We start from the raw sequence: 23,386 nt of genomic DNA, 5'->3' as shown, positions 1-23,386 counted from the left end.
AATTAAGAAAACACTCCCATTTACCATTGCAACAAAAAGAATAAAATATCTAGGAATAAACCTACCTAAGGAGACAAAGGACCTGTATGCAGAAAATAATAGGACACTGATGAAAGAAATAAAAGATGATACAAATAGATGGAGAGATATACCATGTTCTTGGATTGGAAGAATCAACATTGTGAAAATGACTCTACTACCCAAAGCAATCTACAGATTCAATGCAATCCCTATCAAACTACCACTGGCATTTTTCACAGAACTAGAACAAAAAATTTCCCAATTTGTATGGAGACACAAAAGACCCCGAATAGCCAAAGCAATCTTGAGAACGAAAAATGGAGCTGGAGGAATCAGGCTCCCTGACTTCAGACAATATTACAAAGCTACAGTAATCAAGACAGTTTGGTATTGGCACAAAAACAGAAATACAGATCAATGGAACAGGATAGAAAGCCCAGAGATAAACCCACGCACATATGGTCACCTTATCTTTGATAAAGGAGGCAAGCATATACAGTGGAGAAAAGACAGCCTCTTCAATAAGTGGTGCTGGGAAAATTGGACAGGTACATGTAAAAGTATGAAATTAGAACACTCCCTGACACCATACACAAAAATAAACTCAAAATGGATTAAAGACCTAAGTGTAAAGCCAGACACTATCAAACTCTTAGAGGAAAACACAGGCAGAACACTCTATGACATAAATCACAGCAAGATCCTTTTTGACCCAGCTCCTAGAGAAATGGAAATAAAAACACAAATAAACAAATGGGACCTAATGAAACTTAAAAGCTTTTGCACAGCAAAGGAAACCATAAACAAGACCAAAAGACAACCCTCAGAATGGGAGAAAATATTTGCAAATGAAGCAACTGACAAAGGATTAATCTCCAAGATTTACAAGCAGCTCATGCAGCTCTATAACAAAAAAACAAACAACCCAATCCAAAAATGGGCAGAAGACCCAAATAGACATTTCTCCAAAGAAGATATACAGATGGCCAACAGACACATGAAAGAATGCTCAACATCATTAATCATTAGAGAAATGCAAATAAAAACTACAATGAGGTATCATCTCACACCGGTCAGAATGGCCATCATCAAAAAATCTACAAACAATAAATGCTGGAGAGGGTGTGGAGAAAAGGGAACCCTCTTGCACTGCTGGTGGGAATGTAAATTGATACAGCCACTATGGAGAACAGTATGGAGGTTCCTTAAAAAACTACAAATAGAACTACCATACGACCCAGCAATCCCACTACTGGGCATATACCCTGAGAAAACCATAATTCAAAAAGAGTCATGTACCAAAATGTTCATTGCAGCTCTATTTACAATAGCCAGGACATGGAAGCAACCTAAGTGTCCATCATCGGATGAATGGATAAAGAAGATGTGGCACATATATACAATGGAATATTACTCAGCCATAAAAAGAAATGAAATGGAGGTATTTGTAATGAGGTGGATGGAGTTAGAGTCTGTCATACAGAGTGAAGTAAGTCAGAAAGAGAAAAACAAATACAGTATGCTAACACATATATATGGAATCTAAGGAAAAAAAAAAGGTCATGAAGAACCTAGTGGCAAGATGGGAATAAAGACACACACCTACTAAAGAATGGACTTGAGGATATGGGGAGGGGGAGGGGTGAGATGTGACAGGGTGAGAGAGTGTCATGGACATATATACACTACCAAATGTAAAATAGATAGCTAGTGGGAAGCAGCCACATAGCACAGGGAGATCAGCTCAGTGCTTTGTGACCGCCTGGGTGGGTGGGATGGGGAGATGCAGGAGGGAGGAGATATGGGAACGTGTGTATATGTGTAGCTGATTCACTTTGTTATAAAGCAGAAACTAACAACAACAACAACAAAAAACAACAACAACAACCTAACCTTATACCTAAAGCAATTAGAGAAAGAAGAACAAAAAACCCCCAAGGTTAGCAGAAGGAAAGAAATCATAAAGATCAGATCAGATATAAATGAAAAAGAAATGAAGGAAACAATAGCAAAGATCAATAAAACTAAAAGCTGGTTCTTTGAGAAGATAAACACAATTGATAAACCATTAGCCAGACTCATCAAGAGAAAAAGGGAGAAGACTCAAATCAATAGAATTAGAAATGAAAAAGGAGAAGTAACAACTGACACTGCAGAAATACAAAGGATCATGAGAGATTACTACAAGCAACTCTATGCCAATAAAATGGACAACCTGGAAGAAATGGACAAATTCTTAGAAAAGCACAACCTTCCAAGACTGAACCAGGAAGAAATAGAAAATATGAACAGACCAATCACAAGCACTGAAATTGAGACTGTGATTAAAACTCTTCCAACAAACAAAAGCCCAGGATGAGATGGCTTCACAGGCGAATTCTATCAAACATTTACAGAAGAGCTAACACCTGCCCTTCTCAAACTCTTCCAAAATATAGCAGAGAGAAGAACACTCCCAAACTCATTCTACGAGGCCACCATCACCCTGATACCAAAACCAGACAAAGATGTCACAAAGAAAGAAAATTACAGGCCAGTATCACTGATGAACATAGATGCAAAAATCCTCAACAAAATACTAGCAAACAGAATCCAACAGCACATTAAAAGGATCATACACCATGATCAAGTGGGGTTTATCCCAGGAATTCAAGGATTCTTCAATATACGCAAATCAATCAATGTGATATACCACAGTAACAAATTGAAGGATAAAAACCATATGATCATCTCAATAGATGCAGAAAAAGCTTTCGACAAAATTCAACACCCATTGATGATAAAAACCCTCCAAAAAATAGGCATAGAGGGAACTTACCTCAATATAATAAAGGCCATATATGACAAACCCACAGCCAACATCGTTCTCAATGGTGAAAAACTGAAACCATTTCCATTAAGATCAGGAAGAAGACAAGGCTGCCCACTCTCACGACTATTATTCAACATAGTTTTGGAAGTTTCAGCCACAGCAATCAGAGAAGAAAAAGAAATAAAAGGAATCCAAATCGGAAAAGAAGTAAAGCTGTCACTGTTTGCAGATGACATGATACTATACATAGAGAATCCTAAAGATGCCACCGGAAAACTACTAGAGCTATTCAATGAAATTGGTAAAGCAGCAGGATACAAAATTAATGCACAGAAATCTCTTGTATTCCTATACATTAATGATGAAAAATCTGAAAGAGAAATTAAGGAAACACTCCCATTTACCACTGCAACAAAAAGAATAAAATACCTAGGAATAAACCTACCTAAGGAGACAAAAGACCTGTATGCAGAAAACTATAAGACACTGATGAAAGAAATTAAAGATGATACCAACAGATGGAGAGATATACCATGTTCTTGGATTGGAAGAATCAACATTGTGAAAATGACTATACTACCGAAAGCAATCTACAGATTCAATGCAATTCCTATCAAACTACCAACGGCATTTTTCACAGAAATAGAACAAAAAATTTCACAATTTGTATGAAAACACAAAAGACCCCGAGTAGCCAAAGCAATCTTGAGAAAGAAAAACGGAGCTGGAGGAATCAGGCTCCTGGACTTCAGACTATAGTATAAAGCTACAGTAATTAAGACAGTATGGTACTGGCACAAAAACAGAAATATAAATCAGTGGCACAGAATAGAAAGCCTAGAGATAAACCCACGCACATATGGCCACCTTACTTTTGATAAAGGAGGCAAGAATATGCAATGGAGAAAAGACAGCCTCTTCAATAAGTGGTGCTGGGAAAACTGGACAGCTACATGTAAAAGAATGAAATTAGAACACTCCCTAACACCATACACAAAAATAAACTCCAAAGGGATTAAAGACCTAAATGGAAGGCCAGACACTATAAAACTCTTAGAGGAAAACACAGGCAGAACACTGTATGACATAAATCACAGCAAGATCTTTTTTGATCCACCTCCTAGAGAAATGGAAATGAAAACAAAAATAAACAAATGGGACCTAATGAAACTTAAAACCTTTTGCACAGCAAAGGAAACCATAAACAAGACGAAAAGACAACCCTCAGAATGCGAGAAAATATCTGCAAATGAAGCAACTGACAAAGGATTAGTCTCCATAATTTATAAGCAGCTCATGCAGCTCAATAACAAAGAAACAAACAAGCCAATCCAAAAATGGGCAGAAGGCCTAAATAGACATTTCTCCAAAGAAGAGATGCAGATTGGCAACAAACACATGAGAAGATGCTCAACATCACTAATTATTAGAGAAATCCAAATCAAAACTACAATGAGGTATCACCTCACACCGGTCAGAGTGGCCATTATCAAAAAAGCTACAAACAATAAATGCTGGAGAAGGTGTGGAGAAAAGGGAACCCTCTTGCACTGTTGGTGGGAATGTAAATTGTTACAGTCACTATGGAGAACAGTATGGAAGTTCCTTAAAAAACTAAAAATACAACTACCATACGACCCAGCAATCCCACTACTGGGCATATACCTTGAGAAAACCATAATTGAAAAAGTGTCATGTACCACAACGTTCACTGCAGCTCTATTTACAATAGCCAGGACATGGAAGCAAGCTAAGTGTCCATCAACAGATGAATGGATAAAGAAGATGTGGCACATATATACAATGGAATATTACTCAGCCATAAAAAGAAACAAAATTGAGTTATTTGTAGTGAGGTGGATGGACGTAAAGTCTGTCATACAGAGTGAAGTAAGTCAGAAAGAGAAAAACAAATACTGTACGCTAACACATATATATGAAATCTAAAAAAAAAAAAAAAGGTTCTGAAGAACCTAGGGGCAGGACAAGAATAAAGACGGAGAGGTAGAGAATGGACTTGAGGACACGGAGAGGGGGAAGGGGAAACTGGGACGAAGTGAGAGAGTGGCATGGACATATATACACTACCAAATGTAAAATAGATAGCTAGTGGGAAGCAGCCACATAGCACAGGGAGATCAGCTCAGTGCTTTGTGACCACCTAGAGGGTGGGATAGGGAGGGTGGGAGGGAGACGCAAGAGGGAGAAGATATGGGGATATATGTATACGTATAGCTGATGCACTTTGTTATAAAGCAGAAACTAATACACCATTGTAAAGTAATTATACTCCAGTAAAGATGTTAAAAAAAAATAGCAAACTCTAATTTCATGAAGAAAATATTTCTTAGCTGCTGAGGCAATGGGGACAGGCAAGCCGGTGTTCAAGATCTCACAGTGAGTCCAGGGCTGAGACAGTGCAAGAGCCTTCCCTTCTGAAGCACAGCCCAACGGTTCAGCCACCAGCCAGGCCCAGAAGTCAGCTCTCCATCCTTTTATACCAAGCATAAGACTTAGGAAGGGGAGGAAGGAAGAAGGCCAGAGGGAGGGGGCAGAAGGCTGGGGGTGGGTAGGACACAGCTGTCCGCCCGCACTCTAACAGGACACCTACTAGGTTGACAGGTGCTGTGCTGGGTGCTTCTTCCCACTGTGGAATACAGAACCCCAGGAATTCTAAAGTGAAAGAGAACCCGGCCTTCGCCCCTCTAACCTCTTCCTCTTGGAGGCCATGGAGATCCAGAAAGGTCAAGTCCTTGCTTGAGGCCCCAGAGGTAAAGGCAGAGGGGCAGCAGCCCCATTCCCCCAACTCTGAGCCTCCAGACAACTGTATAAAATCCAAAGGGCTGCTGAAAACACAAGCTTCAAAACAGTCTGCTCCCTGCTGGGTCAGTGCTGACCTGAGCCGTCAAGGCTCTTGGGAAACGCATTGGTCCTCAACTGCCTTCTCTCCCGTGGCTCTTAGACACCCGGTTTTAACAACCAGGTCCTTTCTGCAAACCCCACTCAAAGCCAGAGTTCCCCGGATTCACAGCCGATTCCTCTGCTGCGTGTACAGAACTTACAAGTCTACACCACATGCTCAGTACAAAACATACCCTGACCCCTGCGGGAATTTCGTCTCCTCTACTGATTATAAGCTCTCTGGAGGCAGAGCAAGTTCATTTTCCCTTCTCTCAACTCATCCAGTGTCTAGCATGGTGCTGGGCGGGGGAGAGAAGAGAGGCACCATTCTGGCTTGTAGACATGACCTGCTTAACGTCAACTGACCCCTTCAGCTTCCATTAGCTGAGAGCCAAAACCAAGTCTGAGCTATTTTTGTAATGCCCACACACCTCACACAGTACCTGATATATGGGTCTCTCAGGAAACAGGAACTGACTTACTTTTTTAAAATGGAATAAATGGACTTACTTTTTTAAAAAAAGGGAAGGTAAAGAGGGAGACCTCAGACTGTTTCCTTGTGCTGTTTTAAAGTAGACATGATTTAGAACGTAATGGCATTTGTAGGAATCTGCTAGGCAATTAACAAGTCAAATTGCTAAATACTGCAGCTTCATCAAACCCAAGCCGCAGGAATTTAGACTAAAGAACCCCTGCCTTCAAGTCAGCCCGAGGGGGGCTATTGCTGAAAGCACCATCAGAAAGATTTTGTTTCATCATTTCACGTTTAAGACGGTTTTAAAGACCTTAAGCAGTGTTTAGTGAGCTTCAGCATAATAATCTAATTGTTTTATTGAGTACTTAGTATATGTTAACTATTCAATTCAACCCTCTAGTAAATGAATACGAAAGCTGTCTATTCTGAAAAGGTGTAGCAAACAAAGTGTGGTCCAAGCTCATGCCAAGGAGTCCAGACTGCATCTTGTTGGCAATAGTGAGCCAGTTAAGGTTAAGTGACATCAAAGCAATCATGTTTTAGCCAGAACTGTGCAGGTTGGATTGAAGAGAAGCAAGATGAGAGGAAGGGAGATCTCCCGTGGTTCTAGGAAGGGTCTGCCAGAGTTTTCCAAGGCAGGGCATGCGCCCCAGGCAAGGTGATCCACTGGGAAGAATTTTTAAAATCAGCACTGAGATATAATTCACATTTACCACACAAATCACCCATTTGAAATGTACAATTCAGCGTTTTTTTAATATATTCACAGGGCTGTGCAACCATCACCACATTTAATTTTATGACATTTTAGATCCCCTAAAAGAGACCCTTTTGGAATGGAATCACACAACATGTTCCTTTTGTGACTGGCTTCTTTCACTTAGCACGGTTTCCAAGGTTCATCTACACTGTAGGATGTATCAGTGCTTCACTGTTTTATGGCTGAATAAAGTCCCATTGTATGGATATATTACGTTTTATTCATCCATTTATCAGCTGATGGCCATTTCCACCTTTGGCTGTTAGGAATAATGCTGCTGTGAACATTCATGTAAAAGTTTTTATGTGAATGTATGTTTTCATTCTCTTGTTATCAAAGTAGGAGTGAAATTACTGGGTCACATGCTAACTCTATGTTTAATCATTTGATAAACCACCGAAGTGTTCTCCAAAGAAGCTGCTTCATTTTATATTCCTATCAGCAATATATGAGAGTTCTAATTTCTCCATAATCTCACCAATGTATTACTTTTCATAAAAATTTTTAAAAACTTATAGCCATCCTAATGGTATCTCATGGTTCTGATTTGTATTCCCCTAATGACTAATGATGTTCAGCACTTTTTCATGTTATATTGATAGTAAGACATGTAATATATTTTATTTAAAAAATACACATATTGAAGGATATCTGCTCAAATATTTAGTGTTGATAAGGTAAACGACCAAAAAATTAGGACACCAGTGATCTGGGCACAAGATAACAAGAGTCTGAATTAAGAGATGTGGGTAGGATATGAAAGATGTGTAGGAAGTAGAAGCGACAGGACTGAAAGTATGACACTGAGTGGGGTGGGAAGGGTGTGGTTCTGGCCAGTGAGGGACACACTCTGAGAATGGCTTCATCCTCTGAAAGCCCTCTGCTCCTCACGTCTGCCTGTGGAGAAGGGCGTTGAGAGGGCGAGTCGGCCGGTTGACCCTGGAGCCGGACCTGGGCACCCGGAGGCTCCTCACCCAGCCCCCGCCCTCGGAATGCGCGTTCTGCTTGCCTTCCCCGTGCTAGGAGCTGCCCAAGGACGCGGCCTTGAGACAGTAAGGTGTTGTTGGGACCATCTGGACGGCCTACCTGACTGGAACCCAGTTAAGGCTGCTTATAAACTTTAAGATCCTGGAGGCGGGTGCAGAGATCCTCTGTGTCTCAGACGCCCAAGACAAGCCTCGTAAGTTCCCTTGCGTATTAAACCTGCCACCTACCAGTCCGGAGTGACTGCCTCTTTCTTCGGTCTCTCCCTGCCCTCCTCATATGGGGCCAGGTTGTGAACCAACATTGCCCCACTCACCTTGTCCTTAGCACTACTGCCATGCGGTCAAGCACAGGACAGCACGAGGGTGAGAAGCAAACACAGAACCTCCTGTTTGCGACTGGGTTAATCACAAGGCTGGCCCTCAGGAGTTAGCATTTAGTGATCATCCATTGAGTCAAACTTCTACAGAACAGTGGTTGGAATTCAAAGCAGAAAACAGGACAAGATACCTGAGGAAATGACACCGTCATGAGGTACAGGTCTCCAGAGAAGTAGTGAAATGGAGGCAGGTTTTGTCACAGGGCAGGGTCTCTGGTCTGCACTGCGTATGGCAGGACACTGGTGTGTCTCAGAAACACACATATTCCCCGGGACCCTGGCCCAGACCTGATCAATCGAGGCGGGGGGCTGGGGGATGAGAAATGTGCGCTTTAAATAAGTCCCCAGATAATTCTTATGCAAATTAATGTCTGAAAATGACTACTTTGATGAGTAGAAAAGGAGGTCCAGTAGATCTTGAAGATGGCCAACCATGAAATCCTAAGTTTGGAGTGCTATACCAGAAGGAGAAACAAAACTTACATTTTCATACTAGTCTCTCCACCTGCGACAGAGGAAGAAAAATATGCTCTGGCAACATGGTCATGAAAAACAACTAGAAAAAGGCAACTCCTCCCACACAGCGGAGTTGCTCAGAAAGAACCACGCTGCTCTGACAATAATCAATTCCAATAACGATGGCTAATATGGTTTGGAGAGAAGACAAGAATAAATTAAAGAAAAGCCTGCAAATGACAGGGTGATGAACAGTGTGTCTTTAAAAGCACCAAACAATCTTCTAATTGAATGTTTAGTTTTTTCCTAACACTGTTTGACTTTTTCCCAGCAGGGCACTCACACTGTTATACATTATTTTATAAACTGAAATTGTCCAAGGGGTCTGGCGTTTCGGGGCGTGGCAGCCAGGCTGTGGGCATGCGGAGAAAGGAAAGACGGCCGGGCTAGAGCAGTGGCTCCCAACAGCAGGGACGGGCCCCACAGGACATTCGGCCATGTCTGGAGACATTTTTGGTTGTCACAACTGGGGGGATGATACTGCCATCAAGTGCACAGAGGCTGGGGATACTGCCTAACACCCTACAATCCACAACAAAGAACTACCCAGGCCAAAAGGTCAGCGGGGCCGAGACTGAGAATGCCCGGGCTAAAGGAGGGGGCCTCGCCTTCAAGGCACTGGAGGCCCTGTGGGCGCATCCAGACACACCTTCCAGGTTCACTGAAGGTGCACTGTGACTCCAGCAAAGACATGCCCCGGGAGTCTCCATCTGAAACGGAGGGTACCCCAAACACCCGCACCAGGCTGTGTGCCCACCAACGCTCTCTCCCTCTTTCTAACCTGTTCTTTATCATGTGCTTGGTTCTACACATTCGTTTCTAATTGTCCTATTACTCTCAAAGGTAAAGCACACTTTTCATTTTTAGTAAACAAACACGACGACCTGGGCAAAAAATACAGAGCTAGTGATAGAAAGAATCTTAAAAACATTCTAGACAATTTCCTCACCTTCCAGGTGGAAAACTGAGGCCCACAAAGGCTCGGTGACTTACTTGTCTGGGAGGAAGTCATCGTATTTTTTTACAAAGAAATTAAATTCCCAAAAGGGTTTGGTCATCTTATGTGACACAAGAGGATGCTTCTTTCTGGTTACTACTTGCTTATTTAAAATCTTGAACCCGTCATTTTGATCACATTACATATGCATTTTTTGCACCTCCATGTTCAAAATGAGGAAAAATATCAAAAAAGTTATGCATTCCATTTTTAATTCCAATGTAGGACATTTGTTTAAAATAAGAGCTTCTGCCTTGATAAAAGTGGTATGGCCTTGTGGTAAAAATATACAAATAGATAAACACATTCATTTTCACGTATAAGTGACTTATTAAGGTACAGCCCATACATAAATAGGATAGTAACACATTTTTTAAAGTAGAAAATAAACAGAAATGTAGGTTCTACAGTGAGGAAAGAACAAGGAAAAGCTCTCATGTTGCTCTATACTTATTAATGTTCCTCTTTAACTTCAGATCACCTTCCCCCCCCCCCGGATCTTTTATAGGAGTAGTTGCGAGAAAGACCAATCTATTGAAAGGTAATGATTGGAAAATTCCTAGTGAAATTAATAGAATAAAACTCAACTTTTGAAAGTATTTTTTTGCCTCTAGTTATTCAATTGTTTTTCTCTCCTCTTACCTTATGTAATGTGGCTTACTATTTATGTCAAGTACCCAAAATTATAGTGGGGAAATGCATTTGCTTTAAGAGTTTGTATTTTAGTTGGGTAGACGGAGAAGTCTGCCAACATACTTTCTGGCCATCAATAAGAGGTAAAGCCTTCCTTTTCTCTTAGAATATTTATTTTCCTTGAAAGTTAAATGCCATTCTGCCTTGTAAAGTGAGCTGGCTCGGTCCTTTCTATTCCTAACAGCTTTTTCGGTAGTTAGTCTATGAACTAGACAGGAATAGCAATGCTTACGTGGGGAGCATCCAAATCATGTTAATAATAATTACGAATTTACAGAAACAAAAGAATCTCTACTGAAACCATGCCTCCTCTGCTCTCAGCACCAGCTTGTCTTTATGAACTTAGGCAGGACTCACACACGTACCCTCCTCCACATCCTCACTGCCTTCCATCCCCCTTAAGGAGGACCAAAGTGGCCGCTCCACCATCACTCCCGAAACTGCTCTCACTGTATGACCCAGTCACCTCCTGCCACTTCACAGGAGATCTTTTTGTCCTGTTTGTACCTGATCTTTCTGCCCTTCTCTTGGCATAACATTCTCCCTGGGTTTTTTCGTGACTAACTTAAAAACCATTGTTTCTCAAGTGTCTGTTTTGGTCTGCTTCTGAGCACTCATTGCAACATTTGGAGGTAGAAAGAGGAAAAGGACACAGGAAAGGACCCTGGGAAGAAGCACCAGGAGGGAAAGCAGGAGACGATGGGGTCCCAAAAGCCAGATCCGACACCACAGTCCTCAGTGTCCAAGCCCAGGTGACAGCCCTTATTCCTCACTTCAGGGAGCACTAAGGACCATCAACATGCCCCAAACCCTTCCACTTCTGCCACCTCCTCTTTAACTAACTTAGTTTTCCCCTGCATTATGGAAAGCGCCTTCCTGCTTTAGTAGTTTCCTCCTCTAGTACTTTCTTCCTATTGTAACAAGAAAAACTTTTAAAGCACAGATTTGATCACATTAATTTCCTGCTTATACTATTATCCTAAGGATGCTGGGAACCAGTGAAGCAACCAAAATCCTACACCTGACAAACCAGACTGTTCATCATTTGGCACTTGCTTACCTCCACAGAGGAACGTTTCTTGCCTTTCCACAACACTCTGTACTCAAGTCACATCTGATAACTTATGTGTACCTCCTACATCCCAGCGCTTTCTCCTCTGGGCCTTTCGGACCTCTGCTGGATCATTCTCTTTCCCACACCACACCTACCTGCTGCTCATCCTGTGAGCTCCGTATTAGCTACCACACTTCCTCCTTCCTCCAAGGCCAGGCCCTAACTTGCACCCCAACAGTACTCTGGACTTATCCTTCATGTACCTCTAATCAAACTGCGTTACAATTACTTGCTTGTTTATATTTGCCAATTCGATCCCAGAGACCGCCTGGGTTTCACTTGCCTTTTTCCAGTGCCAAAAATAGTCTCTGAGGTACAACAGGCACGTGATACATATTTATTAATAAATGTTCCATTCATGATGTCAGATGTGTAGAGGAGCTAGTTAATATCAAGACTTGGTTGATTAAAGTCAGATGAAACTATTTCTGTTATTGCACCAATAAGAAATTCACAAAGACATCAAAGTAGCTTCCAAAATCCTTAACTAATCAATGGCAATAGCGGCACTGCAGACAGGTTTAAAATTGGCAAACGTGGCTTGTATGCAATGTCTTAGAACAGAGTTTTAAGTAAGAAAGGAACACAATAAAATGTGGTCTTTAGAGAGATCACTCCTACAAACGGAGAGCAGCTCATGTGAATACATCTAAAGAGAGTTCTAGCATGCTTTGTCTGGATTAGCTGGGAAAACCACTAGGGTTCACTTAGATCCTCCCTGAGAGGTAGGGAAGGCTCTGTCCCACTGCACTGTGAATAGTGGATCCCTGGGAATATTTTTATATACTCAGCATCAAACACAGTCTGGGATATGGGAAAAGCTCAATAAAATAAAAAGTTAAATGAATGAATTAATAAAAAGCTTGTTTCCAAGCCAGGATGTCTAACATTAGCCAGTTATTTAAAAAATATGCACTGTTAGTAAAAACAAAAATCAAAATCAAAAATCAAAAATGAGGCTGGTATGACTGATTAGTAAACTAATATAAATTTTTCGAAGTATTTTTCAAGTAATTTTTCAAAGTACTTGAAACTAATTCAAAGTATGTGTCCTACCAACCTTCACTCAATTGTGTCAGCTTCCCACATGAAGTGTAAAAGCCAGCACACTGCATTCTGCCCCACTTGTACAACACTGTCCTCCGGGGCAAGGTCTCATCCCTGCCCCCAAAATATGGAGTATTATTCAAATACAAATATTAAGAAGATTATTTAACAAAGTGCTTTTTTCCAAGGTCAAAGCACGATCAAAATGACTAACCTGAGACAATTTTGTAGTGGTGGCAGGCAGAAGTGGGCGACTAAACTTCTTCTGAGATCCGATGGCTGCTGGAAATGGTGGTGCAGAAAATACAGCTGCAACACAATTAATTTTGTTTATCCACCCTTGCATTTCCTCTGGACTCCTATGAGAAACAGATATATTTATGTTAGGGTATTTCTGTATCTAAGTGCATCACATCTTGCCCATTTCTCATTACTGATCTAAAATGGCATATAAAATCATTTATTCTTCTTGGTACAAATAATCCCTGACAAAACTTCATTGGAGACTAACATTTTCAAAAGCAATCACCATGGTAATAAAAGGCCCTGGAACCTAGGATCATCATAGTGTAAGGCTATGATTATCTCCCAAGGATACAGAAGGAAATAAAGCAAAATCACTTCACAATAAATATTTACTAAACCCCCTACTTTCTATTTGATACTAGCCTAGGTCAAAAATTAATTTAAAAATTAACTCATCTCTTCCAATCACATAATTTGATTTTAAAATGCAACTGAGGGATAAACTGATAGAGGGAATGTAAAAGGGTATATACACCCACTTTGGAAAGTAGTTTGGACAGTTTCTTAAAAACTATAAACTATAAATTTATTATACAACCCAGCAATTCTACTTCTAGGTATACACTCAAGGGAAATAAAAACATATAGGCACTAAAAGATTTGTATGTGAAGTTCATAGCAGCACTATTTATAAGCATCAAAAAGGAGAAACACTCTAAATGCCCATCAACTAGTGAATGAATAAACAAAACGTGGTCTAGGGCTTCCCTGGTGGTGCACTGATTAAGAATCCGCTTGCCAATGCAGGGGACACGGGTTTGAGCTCTGGTCCAGGAAGATCCCACATGCCACGGAGCAGCTAAGCCCGTGCACCACAACTACTGAGCCCGCGCTCTAGATCCCGTGAGCCACAACTACTGAGCCTGTGTGCCACAACTACTGAAGCCCGTGCCCCTAGAGCTGTGCTCTGCAACAAGAGAAGCCACTGCAGTGAGAAGCCCGCGCACCGCAACGAAGAGTAGCCCCCGCTCGCCGCAACTAGAGAAAGCCCGCGTGCAGCAACAAAGACCCAATGCAACCAAAAATAAAAGTAAATAAAATTAAAAACAAAACAAAAACAAAAACACGGTCCATATCTATGTGGTGGAATACCATCCAGCAGCAAAGGTATGGAGTGCTGAGGCAGGTTACAGCGTGGATGACCCCAAAACTTCACACTGAGCTAAAGAGAAGCCCATGTATTCTGTGACTGCGTTTATATGCAAAATCCAGAAAGGGCAATACAAAGAGGAAACTAGTGGTGTCCGGGCTGTGGGTGAGAACGGCACGAGGGATTGGGGTGGGGTGATGAAAGTGTTCCAAAACTGGATTGTGTTGCACAATTCTGCAAATTTGCTAAACATCATTGTACACTTAAAAGTATGTACAGTATATCTCAGTAGGACATAAAAAAATCCACCTGAGAGGGTGTGGAAATCTCCTGATGTCGGTATCATACTTTTAACTTATATGTCATGTTTGCAGAGCCCAGCACTGACAGCACTTGTGAACTCATAAATCAATGGGAGAAATAGTCCTGAACTAGGTGAGAGACCCACCATGTATATAATCAATAAAAAGATGGACAAGAAGTCAGCCCATCTAAAAATCATTTCCTGTACTGATGGCTCTGAAAGCTACCACGCTAACCTGACACCACACCCAGGTGTCACCCTCATCGTGCCCGCATGCCTCTCTGACCCGTGTGCCTCTCCAACCTGTTATTTCAATCGACTGATTTCTGCATCAATCCCACTTGGAGTAATTAGCTCTCTTTAGTTACCGTATCCAGCATTTTAGACATTTAAAAACAATAATGCTGGGGAACAGAATAACGTGGGGGACTTTTATGACTAATGGCTGTGATTACACATCCGGCTGTGGCTCCCTTGTGTTGCTAGTCATCTCCCACACCAAAAACTCCTCTGTGACTTGGGTTTCCTTACAACTTCCTCCTCGCCTGATGTCAGCAATCTCATGCCTTTGTGAGCTCAGCATCCCCAAATCACCAGAGTACCTGTTCTTGTTCTCATTTCCTCTGCTAGTCTTCCACTGTTTTGATCAGTAAGCCTGCAGATACCTGTGTTTACTCTATTGATGTCAAATTTAATGCCAGTGCCTAATGCAGCCAGTTGGTAGTGTTGTGTTGAGAGTGATTCTGAAGTCAAGCTCAGTCTGTAAAAGGCATGCCATGAATAATTAACACTGCCTGCCACGGACACTGATGCTATGTGTGCTATTAAAATTCCTGTTCTAGAGGCTCAGTTCTAAAAATCCAAAGTTTCTCACTTCATAAATCCAGAATTCTCCACTTGGAGTGTTCCATTTTTAATCTAAAGGCTGTCACAGACCCCTTATTAAACTGGCAATCCATCCCATTTCCTTGCCCACAATATGATTTTATCTTTTCCTTCTAGTTTAATCACAAACTATTAGGGCTCAGAAGGAGAGAGAAGAGAGAGAGCAAAATGAAAATCTACACTTCTTGAACAGCCTCTGTGTGCCAGGCACTGTGTGAGGCTCTTTACATGCTTCATCTCATTTGCTTCCAAAAGAACTCTGAGAAATAAACATTATTAACATTATTATTATCATTATCTACACTAGCCACCAGCTGAGGTTCAAAGAGGTTAAATTTACATGCTAGGACAAAGAGTTAGGAAACGGTAATCTGAATCCAGGTCTATTTTACTCACTGTGTGATAGAACTTGCATACTAACACCCTTGTATTTTATTTACGAGGGTATTACAGTCTAGAGGTGGTGAGTGGTTGACAAAGGGTCACAGGCCTATTTTGCAGCAAAAAAACTTGCCCTAGGGTTTCTATTTCGTATTCTAGTTTTCTTAGACAGTTGTCTCTCTACTGCAACCAGTTAATGACTCTGACTCCAACTCAAACAGTTTACCCTGCAGATCCCGATTCTATTTCTCAGTGTAAAGTGGTGCTCTGCAAACTAAAAAACCAAACCAAACCAACCAACGAAACCTACTGGGCTTGAAAAAGCAAGACCCTCCAATCAGCAGTTTTCAGTTTGAGCACATTGGGTTTCTTCTCGTAGTCCGTGGCCCGGGACGCCAGTGCGTGGTGCACACTCACAGCGTTTTTCAGGTCCTCTTCCGACAGGGCCTTCTCTGGCTTATATTCGTCCTGTGGGCAGATACGAAGAAAGCAAAGACATATTCAGACTTCATCTTCTCTTTTTAAAACCTAAGACAATAAGAAAAATTTTAGAGAATCCATGAAGGTGCATGAAAAAAGTAAAATGAATGGTGGGTAGAAACAACTCCTTGCTACTTCATAAATGTCATAAAAAATCCTGTTCTTTGAAAAGTATGCTCAGAATAAGAAAATACACATTTACCAAAGGGGCACTTTTGAAAAAGCTGATATATAATAATTAAAGTAAAGAGCTAAGGAAGGTCAAAGACAAAATATCTATCACACATGTTTTATAGTGATTTGAAATGAAGCTAGGTCTAATAGGGTAATTTGGTTTCAGGAGCAAAAGGACATATGCAAAAGCCCCCAGGACGCATCAGCAGAACTGTACTGATGGTGAAAAACTATGACACTGTGTTTGCTCAAAAGATACTACATTTTCCCGATACTTTCTTTTGAGGCAAATATTATTAAAAGAAAAATGAACAGTAAAATAAAACAATTTCTCCAGCTGTTCTCTGAAAGAAAAGAGGAAAATCAGTATAATCTTAAATCAGGAGAAAGCTTAGCTATATTATCATAAATTTGAAAAATGGGTAAAATTACATAGAAAAGGAGGGTGTCATGGATAGACACAATTTTATCTTTGGGCATGATCCAGACACAATTCATAGAATTTATAAAGGTTCTTTTGTATGGCTTCCCTCCAAACATAACTAAAAAAAAATCCCAACTAGTAGAAAATAAGAATTTAAAACAAATGTGATATTATTATTATTATTATATCTAGTAGTTTCCTTGGGTCCATAAGAATAAAAAAGGTCTGAAAACCAAAGTCAATATAGTAGACATTACACAGTGTTGTAGGAGATGTTTTTTAGTTTTTAGATGTTTAAGTTCCTCTCCCCCCCTTCCCATATTTTATCAGACTTGATGCTAAATAAACTTGCACTTCTTCTGTAAAGAACACACACACACACACACACACACACGTCCTCACCTTCTAATTAGTACTAAAAGCCTAAAGGAAGACACTGTCTATTCTATTATCACAGTCTGGTTTTACAAATTTCCAAAATGATAATTACACTCTCCCATACCTCCTCCTCCCTTCCCCGAGGCCCCAGCACAAATCGAGCTCTTCAGAGGTACTTGTGCCATAGATTCAAAGTGAGTCAGAAATAAACAGCATCTGCTGATCCTCAGTGATCACTGTCAGTGACAGTGCTGAGACAAAGGTGGGAAAGCCTAAGATACTCAGTAAATGCCAACAGCAATATAAAAATTATACAGTTTATAATACTAAATGATAAAATTACTGCTTTAAGATTGCTACAGCTCAATTTTCTTAAGCCTCAGAGATTAAGAACTGCAGTCGACAATAACCATTTTCCAGAGAAGTATGACAAATAAAGGAGAATTATTTTAAAATCTTAAAATAAATACAATATATTTACATGTATCTGTTCTTCGACAATTCCCATTAATGCATAAAACTATAATCTAGCTATGTTTTGAGGTCTTGTCTTTTCTACATGGGATTTTTCTTAGTGATTTAGCATTCTAAAACTTCACAGATCTCCTTCCAGGGGAATTGTTATTAGAGCAGGAGTATCAGCTAGAGGCAGCATGACGACAAATTCCCCCTGGCCTCAGAATTAGACTGCAACAGAGCCCTGCATGGCTGGCCATGCACTCAGCTTACCCACTTAGTTCCAGATAGGAATCTGAGGTGGATGAATTATGGGGAGTGGGGATAAGTGATCAGGGACAAAACTGTCTTCAGAGAGTTTATACACTAAGTCCATTTCCATACATACTGATCTCTAACACACCTGATATTTGAGTTTGCACAGAGATCAGCCTAGAAATTTGTATGCACCGTTTTTTGAATTCTAGGCCCATAATTTGGGTTTTTATCTTAATTCTTTCTCACTAGTTTCTTTTGGTTAATTTTTTGTTGTTTGAATTTAAAACGATTACTTAGTTTTTTATTTTTCATATTTCTTCTTTAATTAAGAATTTAAGACTATAATTTTTCCTCTGCGTACAGGTTACACATAGCTTGGGAATGAAGAGTATTTTTTCATTGTTCTCTAGATGATTTGTAGTTTTATTTTCTTCTCTCTTCTTCAATCTTAGTCATGTCAAAGAATGTTTCTCAAATTTAAAGCACCTAAAGTTTTTCGTTATTTATCATTATATATTTCTAATTTTATTGGTTTGTGACCAGAGAATGAGGTCTGTAAAATCTATTTTATTTACTTAAAATTTGCTAAGGTTAATTTCTCAAGGTTTTCCAACAACTTGTTTAGTTTTTGTTATTGTTCCATGGATATAAAAAAAAGTTATTCTCTGAGGGATGAGTGTGTATTTATATTCAGGTTTATTGATTCAGTTCCTCTATGTTCTTACAGTATTTTTCCACCATGTTCTGTGTGCTATTTATTATTTTAAAATGTTCTTCTTTATCCACGTTAGTGCTTAGTTACATAAGATGGAAACTTAAAAGCCTCTCTTCCCCCACCAAATGCTCTATTTCTCTGTATCAACAAGACTTTTAAAATAGTTTCACTTCCCTCCCTACCCTTCCCATTAATCCTAAATTTTGATAAAAGTTTAGTATGTTTTATTCTGCAATCTTATTAAAATTATCTTGTATTATGTATTTTCTGTTTTAAGAAATCCTATTTTGCACTTATATTACATATTCCCTGAATCTCTCCTTATTCTTTTAGATTTAATTGTGTCCATGTTTCATTGCTCACCTACTTTCTATCTTTTCTCCATCTTGAGGTCTCTTTTCTCATCCCTTTGTTATTTTCTCTTCTTGCAAGTACTTTTCTCAGGTGGGTGATGTCCTCCCGCCCTTACTTTCAAGCGTCTCTTGCTTTCCTTCTCAGGTGGAGAACTGGGTATGGAGCTTTGGGCTGCAGTCTTTTTCCACTCGGTACTCTGCAGATGCTATTCTGTCTTCTAGCTTCCAGTTTTACTTAAGTCTAACACCAGTCTGATTCTCTTTTGCTTTTCTTGTATTTTCTGTCAGGAATCTCATAGGGTTTTATTTTTATCCTTAGAATTTAGGAATTTTTGCTTGGCTATGCCCTAACATTCTCATCTACCTGGTCTGGAACTAAAAAAAATCCCACACTAGTTCTCCCTTATATGATCACTCACTTGCACTGCTGACAGCTGCTAAAGACAACCAACCCAGCTATGCAGATGTGTGCCACCCAGATGTATGGTCTCCAGCTATGGCTGCACCCAGCGCTGACCGACAATGCTTTTACTCCTCCACGATAACCCCTCTGGTCCATTCTGCCAAACGTCCACCATTCTCTTCAACACTCCTATCCCACGACAAAGATGGTTAAGAGCACAGGTGCCTGGGGTTAGATCCATCTCTTCAAATGTCTAGCTCTGATATGGTACTTAACATTTCCATGACTGTAGGCAGGTTAATTAAACTCATTAAACTTCATTTTCTTTGACTGAGGAGTAGTGATAATACTTTCCTCATAGAGCTGTATTATGAAATTCAATGAGATACTATTTTTTTTTAACTCTAAATAATGTTCACAGCAGAAAGTAAGCACTTAGATGTTAGCTAATATAATAATCCCTAATAATAATTTTTAGTAGCATATAGCTTGAACTTGTATTTTATAAGGTCAAACTTGTAAATGTCAAACTTTCTGCTTACATGCCCTGTAAACGCGTATTTTGTGACCACCTTTATCCTCTTTCCTCCTTACACAGAGGAGTCCTGCTCAAGGCTAATCCTGTACTCCAGGATCAACCTCCCTCCACCAACCCTTCCTAGGATCTTACTGTGTTGGTTATTATCCTTCCACTATATTTTAAATCATTCGTATCTACAGGCTTCTTCCCCACAGCCTATAAATACCCTCAAGGTCTCTCTATTATTTGTAAGATAATAGTCCCTCCTGAATATTGCTTTCTCCTAGCTGTCACCTCTAGCTGTCACCTCTCTCTTTTCCTTCATATAAAATGAGTCCACATTAACTACTTTTATACATTAATTTCCAGTTTACCCTTTAACCCACTGGAACCTGGAGTCCATTTCTACACTTCATTGAAACTGCTCTGGCAAAGGTCAGCAATGAACTCCTAACTGCAAAATTTAATAGATTCTTTTAAGTTTTCGTCTTATAGCACCAAAGGAAGTCAACAATACTCTTGAAATTCTTCCATGGCTTCTCCTTACAATTCTCTCCTGGTTTCTCTCCTATACTCTGACCATGACTCTGCTATCTCCTCTTTAGCTTGTTTGTCAGCTGTCAGTTCTGCCACTGGCCTTCATCCTTTCTCATCCCATAAATGCGCCTTGGGATGATTATGACTACAGTTGACGCTTGAACAACGCATGCGTTGGGGCAGGTGAAGATCCACATATAACTTATAGTCGGCCTTCCATTTATGATGTTCCTCCCTAACCTCTGTTCTTCTGTATCCACGGTTCCCCATGAGCTAATTCAACCTCCTATGATTCATGTAGTATGTAGTGCTTTACTGTTGAAGAATCTGCTGACAAGTGAACCTGCGCAGCTCAAACTTGTGTTGTTCAAGGGTCAACTCTACTCTTATCAGTTGAAGTCCCACCTATACCATGATGCCTAACAAACTGCTGCAGATGAATAAGAAACCCAAGACCAATCCTTAGCTATTAATATTGGATGACTTAGACCTTTGGAGCAACTACACATATTCTTGGAGCATATTCTCTCTGCTGATATTTTCCTTTAAAACCAAGCTTAAAGGATGACATTCTTAGACCTCTCTAAAAGTGCGAAGAATTTTAAAATGCAACATTTATCATAGCTCTAAGTAAAAGTGAACAGTAATTATCAACTTGGAAGAATTGCACCATGGTTTCTGAAGAGGACTCTAAGACAGTTTCCTAAACTCTAAGGTACCTAACATTGGAAGGAAAATACTGCACAGGCCAAAAATGGACGGTAAGATCTATTTAATTAGGATAAAACCAAAGTCTAGGAATTTTAAGTCTAACATGGGCTTCCACTCTTTTAGTTGATAGTAATATTATTTTACCATTAAAAAAAAAAGGCAAAATATAAACAAAACATGCTTGGCATTCTGAATTCCTACTAGAAAATGTAGCTCCAAGTCCATTAAAAAAATGAACAAAACTCAGGGTAGATTGGAAAAATTAGAGTTGACAATTGAATAAAAAGAAAAGACTTTATCCTACAGAGTTCATTCTGACATCTTTATTTTTAACCACTTAAAGGTGAAGATGGTGTTTAAATGATGGTATTGGGAAGGAGGAAATAAGGGATAAATTATCGTAATCAAACCATTTCAAACCTAAGACTCGTGGCTGTGCAAACTAAATGAGAAAAGAGAGCAAGGTAAATTCAATCAAGAAATTCTGTAAGAAAAGAAAATGCTCTATGACACCTAATTACTATCTATTTTCTCAAGCAAATGAAGGGTGAAAATGATGCCTAAAAACGTGTTACTCTCCTCTGTGTTCACTGCAATCTACGTCTTTTTATCTAGGATGATTCATTAGAGCACTCTACCGCCCTAATAAGCACCAAGAATTTGATTTCACAATGCTATTTATTTTAAATTCACTTAAAGCATGAAATGAAAAGCTTTCTTCTTTTTCTTAGGAAGCTTGTTAATTATATGTCTTGTGAAGTTGGATCATAACACACAGATCATCTACATATGTACAAATAATTGGTTGGAATCAAGTCGGAAAATCTGTACCCTCAGGTGAATATAAAGTCCAATTTGGAAAGTGACCAAATCTCAACTGAAATTCATCAATGTCAATTAAAAAATGCTCAGATTCCAGTTTTCAAAGTATAAGGCACAATTGCTATATCTAATTAAAACAATTTAAAACAAAGTTGAAATAGTCTTGATTTCCACTGAGAGAATATAGATGGGAGAACTGAGGACATCCTTGAGAGGCTATGAGGATTTAATAAAAATGTCAGTAGTTAAAATAAACTGGATCCTAAACTGTCCATTAATTCTTGATTTTAAAAAAGGCATTAAAAGCATTTTTCATAATTTGATGACGATCTTTTTAAAAAATTCTGAGTATTTCTGGTTAGGTATCTTTCTAAAAATTATTCAGCTTCATTTTTCTTTTACCAGGGAGCTCAGAGTGAGCAGTATTCCCACAAATCTGGGAGCAAGACATAACAGGAAATCCAATGAAGGCATGTTTTAGCCCATCACTCACATAATCACATATTTGAAAATCACTTATTCACAGAATGTTAAAGCTGAAAGGAGCCTAAAGGATCATTTCAACTAATTTTCTCAAGTTAGGTAAACAATTTTAAAGTCAGAAAAATATGTCCTATATTTCTGTAAGGAGAATTAAGAAAGAATAAGCCAGTTAAAGTCAAAGGATTATGATTGTTTATATTAGTTTGTTCGGTTACGGTGGACATGGCGCCGTCTCCATGTTGCGATGATGGGCCACATGGGTGGGTAGCGGAGGACTTTCCTTGTTAGCACAGGAACCCGTCATGGTCCACATACGGAGGGAGCACTTACAGACACAGTAGGACTTGAAGGACTTGAAATGCTTTCTCAGTCAGGCCTCAGACTTCAGTGAGACACAGGACATTTTCTAGGACAAATCTGGTGAGTGAACCAGGAAGCTAGGATCTATCTTTTTAATGATTACACAGCTGAACTGGAAGAGAATTAGGGCAGACAGACAACCATGAGTAGCCCTTAGAAAAAGACTACAGGATTCTATGACTCAGTATCTGAAGAAACTTAAGAGCTCTTAACATTTTTAAGCAGAAAAAACATCTTAGCACCCTTCCATACTTCTTCCATATTTCTAACTAACATAATGATCAGGGTTTTGATTGACAGGAGGCTATTCCTGCTTTCCTCTCAGTTCCAGGCTCACTGACGTTCTGTTAAAGCTGCACTTGGCACTGCCTGGACCACTTGAAGTGTCTGCCCATCACTCACCCACCACCTCTCAGTTCAGAGCCCTGGAGACCAAGTTAGTATCTAATTCATGTTTCCTGCTATGACTTTCACATGATTGGTATGGGTTTAATATTTATTGCAAGGAAGGGAGGGAGAGAGGGAGACAGAGAGGGAGAGAAAGGCACTGCCTAGGGACCCGAGTAGCAAACAGGAAAAGAGGTTTGAGTTCTGGACCTATCTTACACTCAAATAACTTGGAAGAAGCCACAAAACACTGCAGCGCC

The 23,386-nt window shown here is 39.8% G+C and overlaps 1 protein-coding gene across 13 annotated transcripts in view; it reads right to left on the bottom strand.

The window, feature by feature from the left end:
- PSD3 (pleckstrin and Sec7 domain containing 3) overlaps positions 1-23,386 on the bottom strand; it is a 560,140-nt gene that overhangs the window by 34,387 nt on the left and 502,367 nt on the right. For all 13 annotated transcript variants that reach the window (XM_082444205.1, XM_082444206.1, XM_082444214.1 and 10 more), the window contains 2 exons: positions 15,976-16,133; positions 12,914-13,058 (listed from right to left, as the gene is read on the bottom strand). In XM_082444205.1, coding sequence (XP_082300331.1) covers positions 12,914-13,058; positions 15,976-16,133 — 303 coding nt within the window. The remainder of the gene's footprint in view (positions 1-12,913; positions 13,059-15,975; positions 16,134-23,386) is intronic.

The sequence above is a fragment of the Balaenoptera physalus genome (assembly GCF_965194825.1).
Source record: "Balaenoptera physalus genome assembly, chromosome: 21".
In the NCBI taxonomy this organism is placed as follows: Eukaryota; Metazoa; Chordata; class Mammalia; order Artiodactyla; family Balaenopteridae; genus Balaenoptera; species Balaenoptera physalus.
Note: the sequence above shows the minus strand (reverse complement) of the source record. Positions and strands in the feature narration are given on the sequence as shown.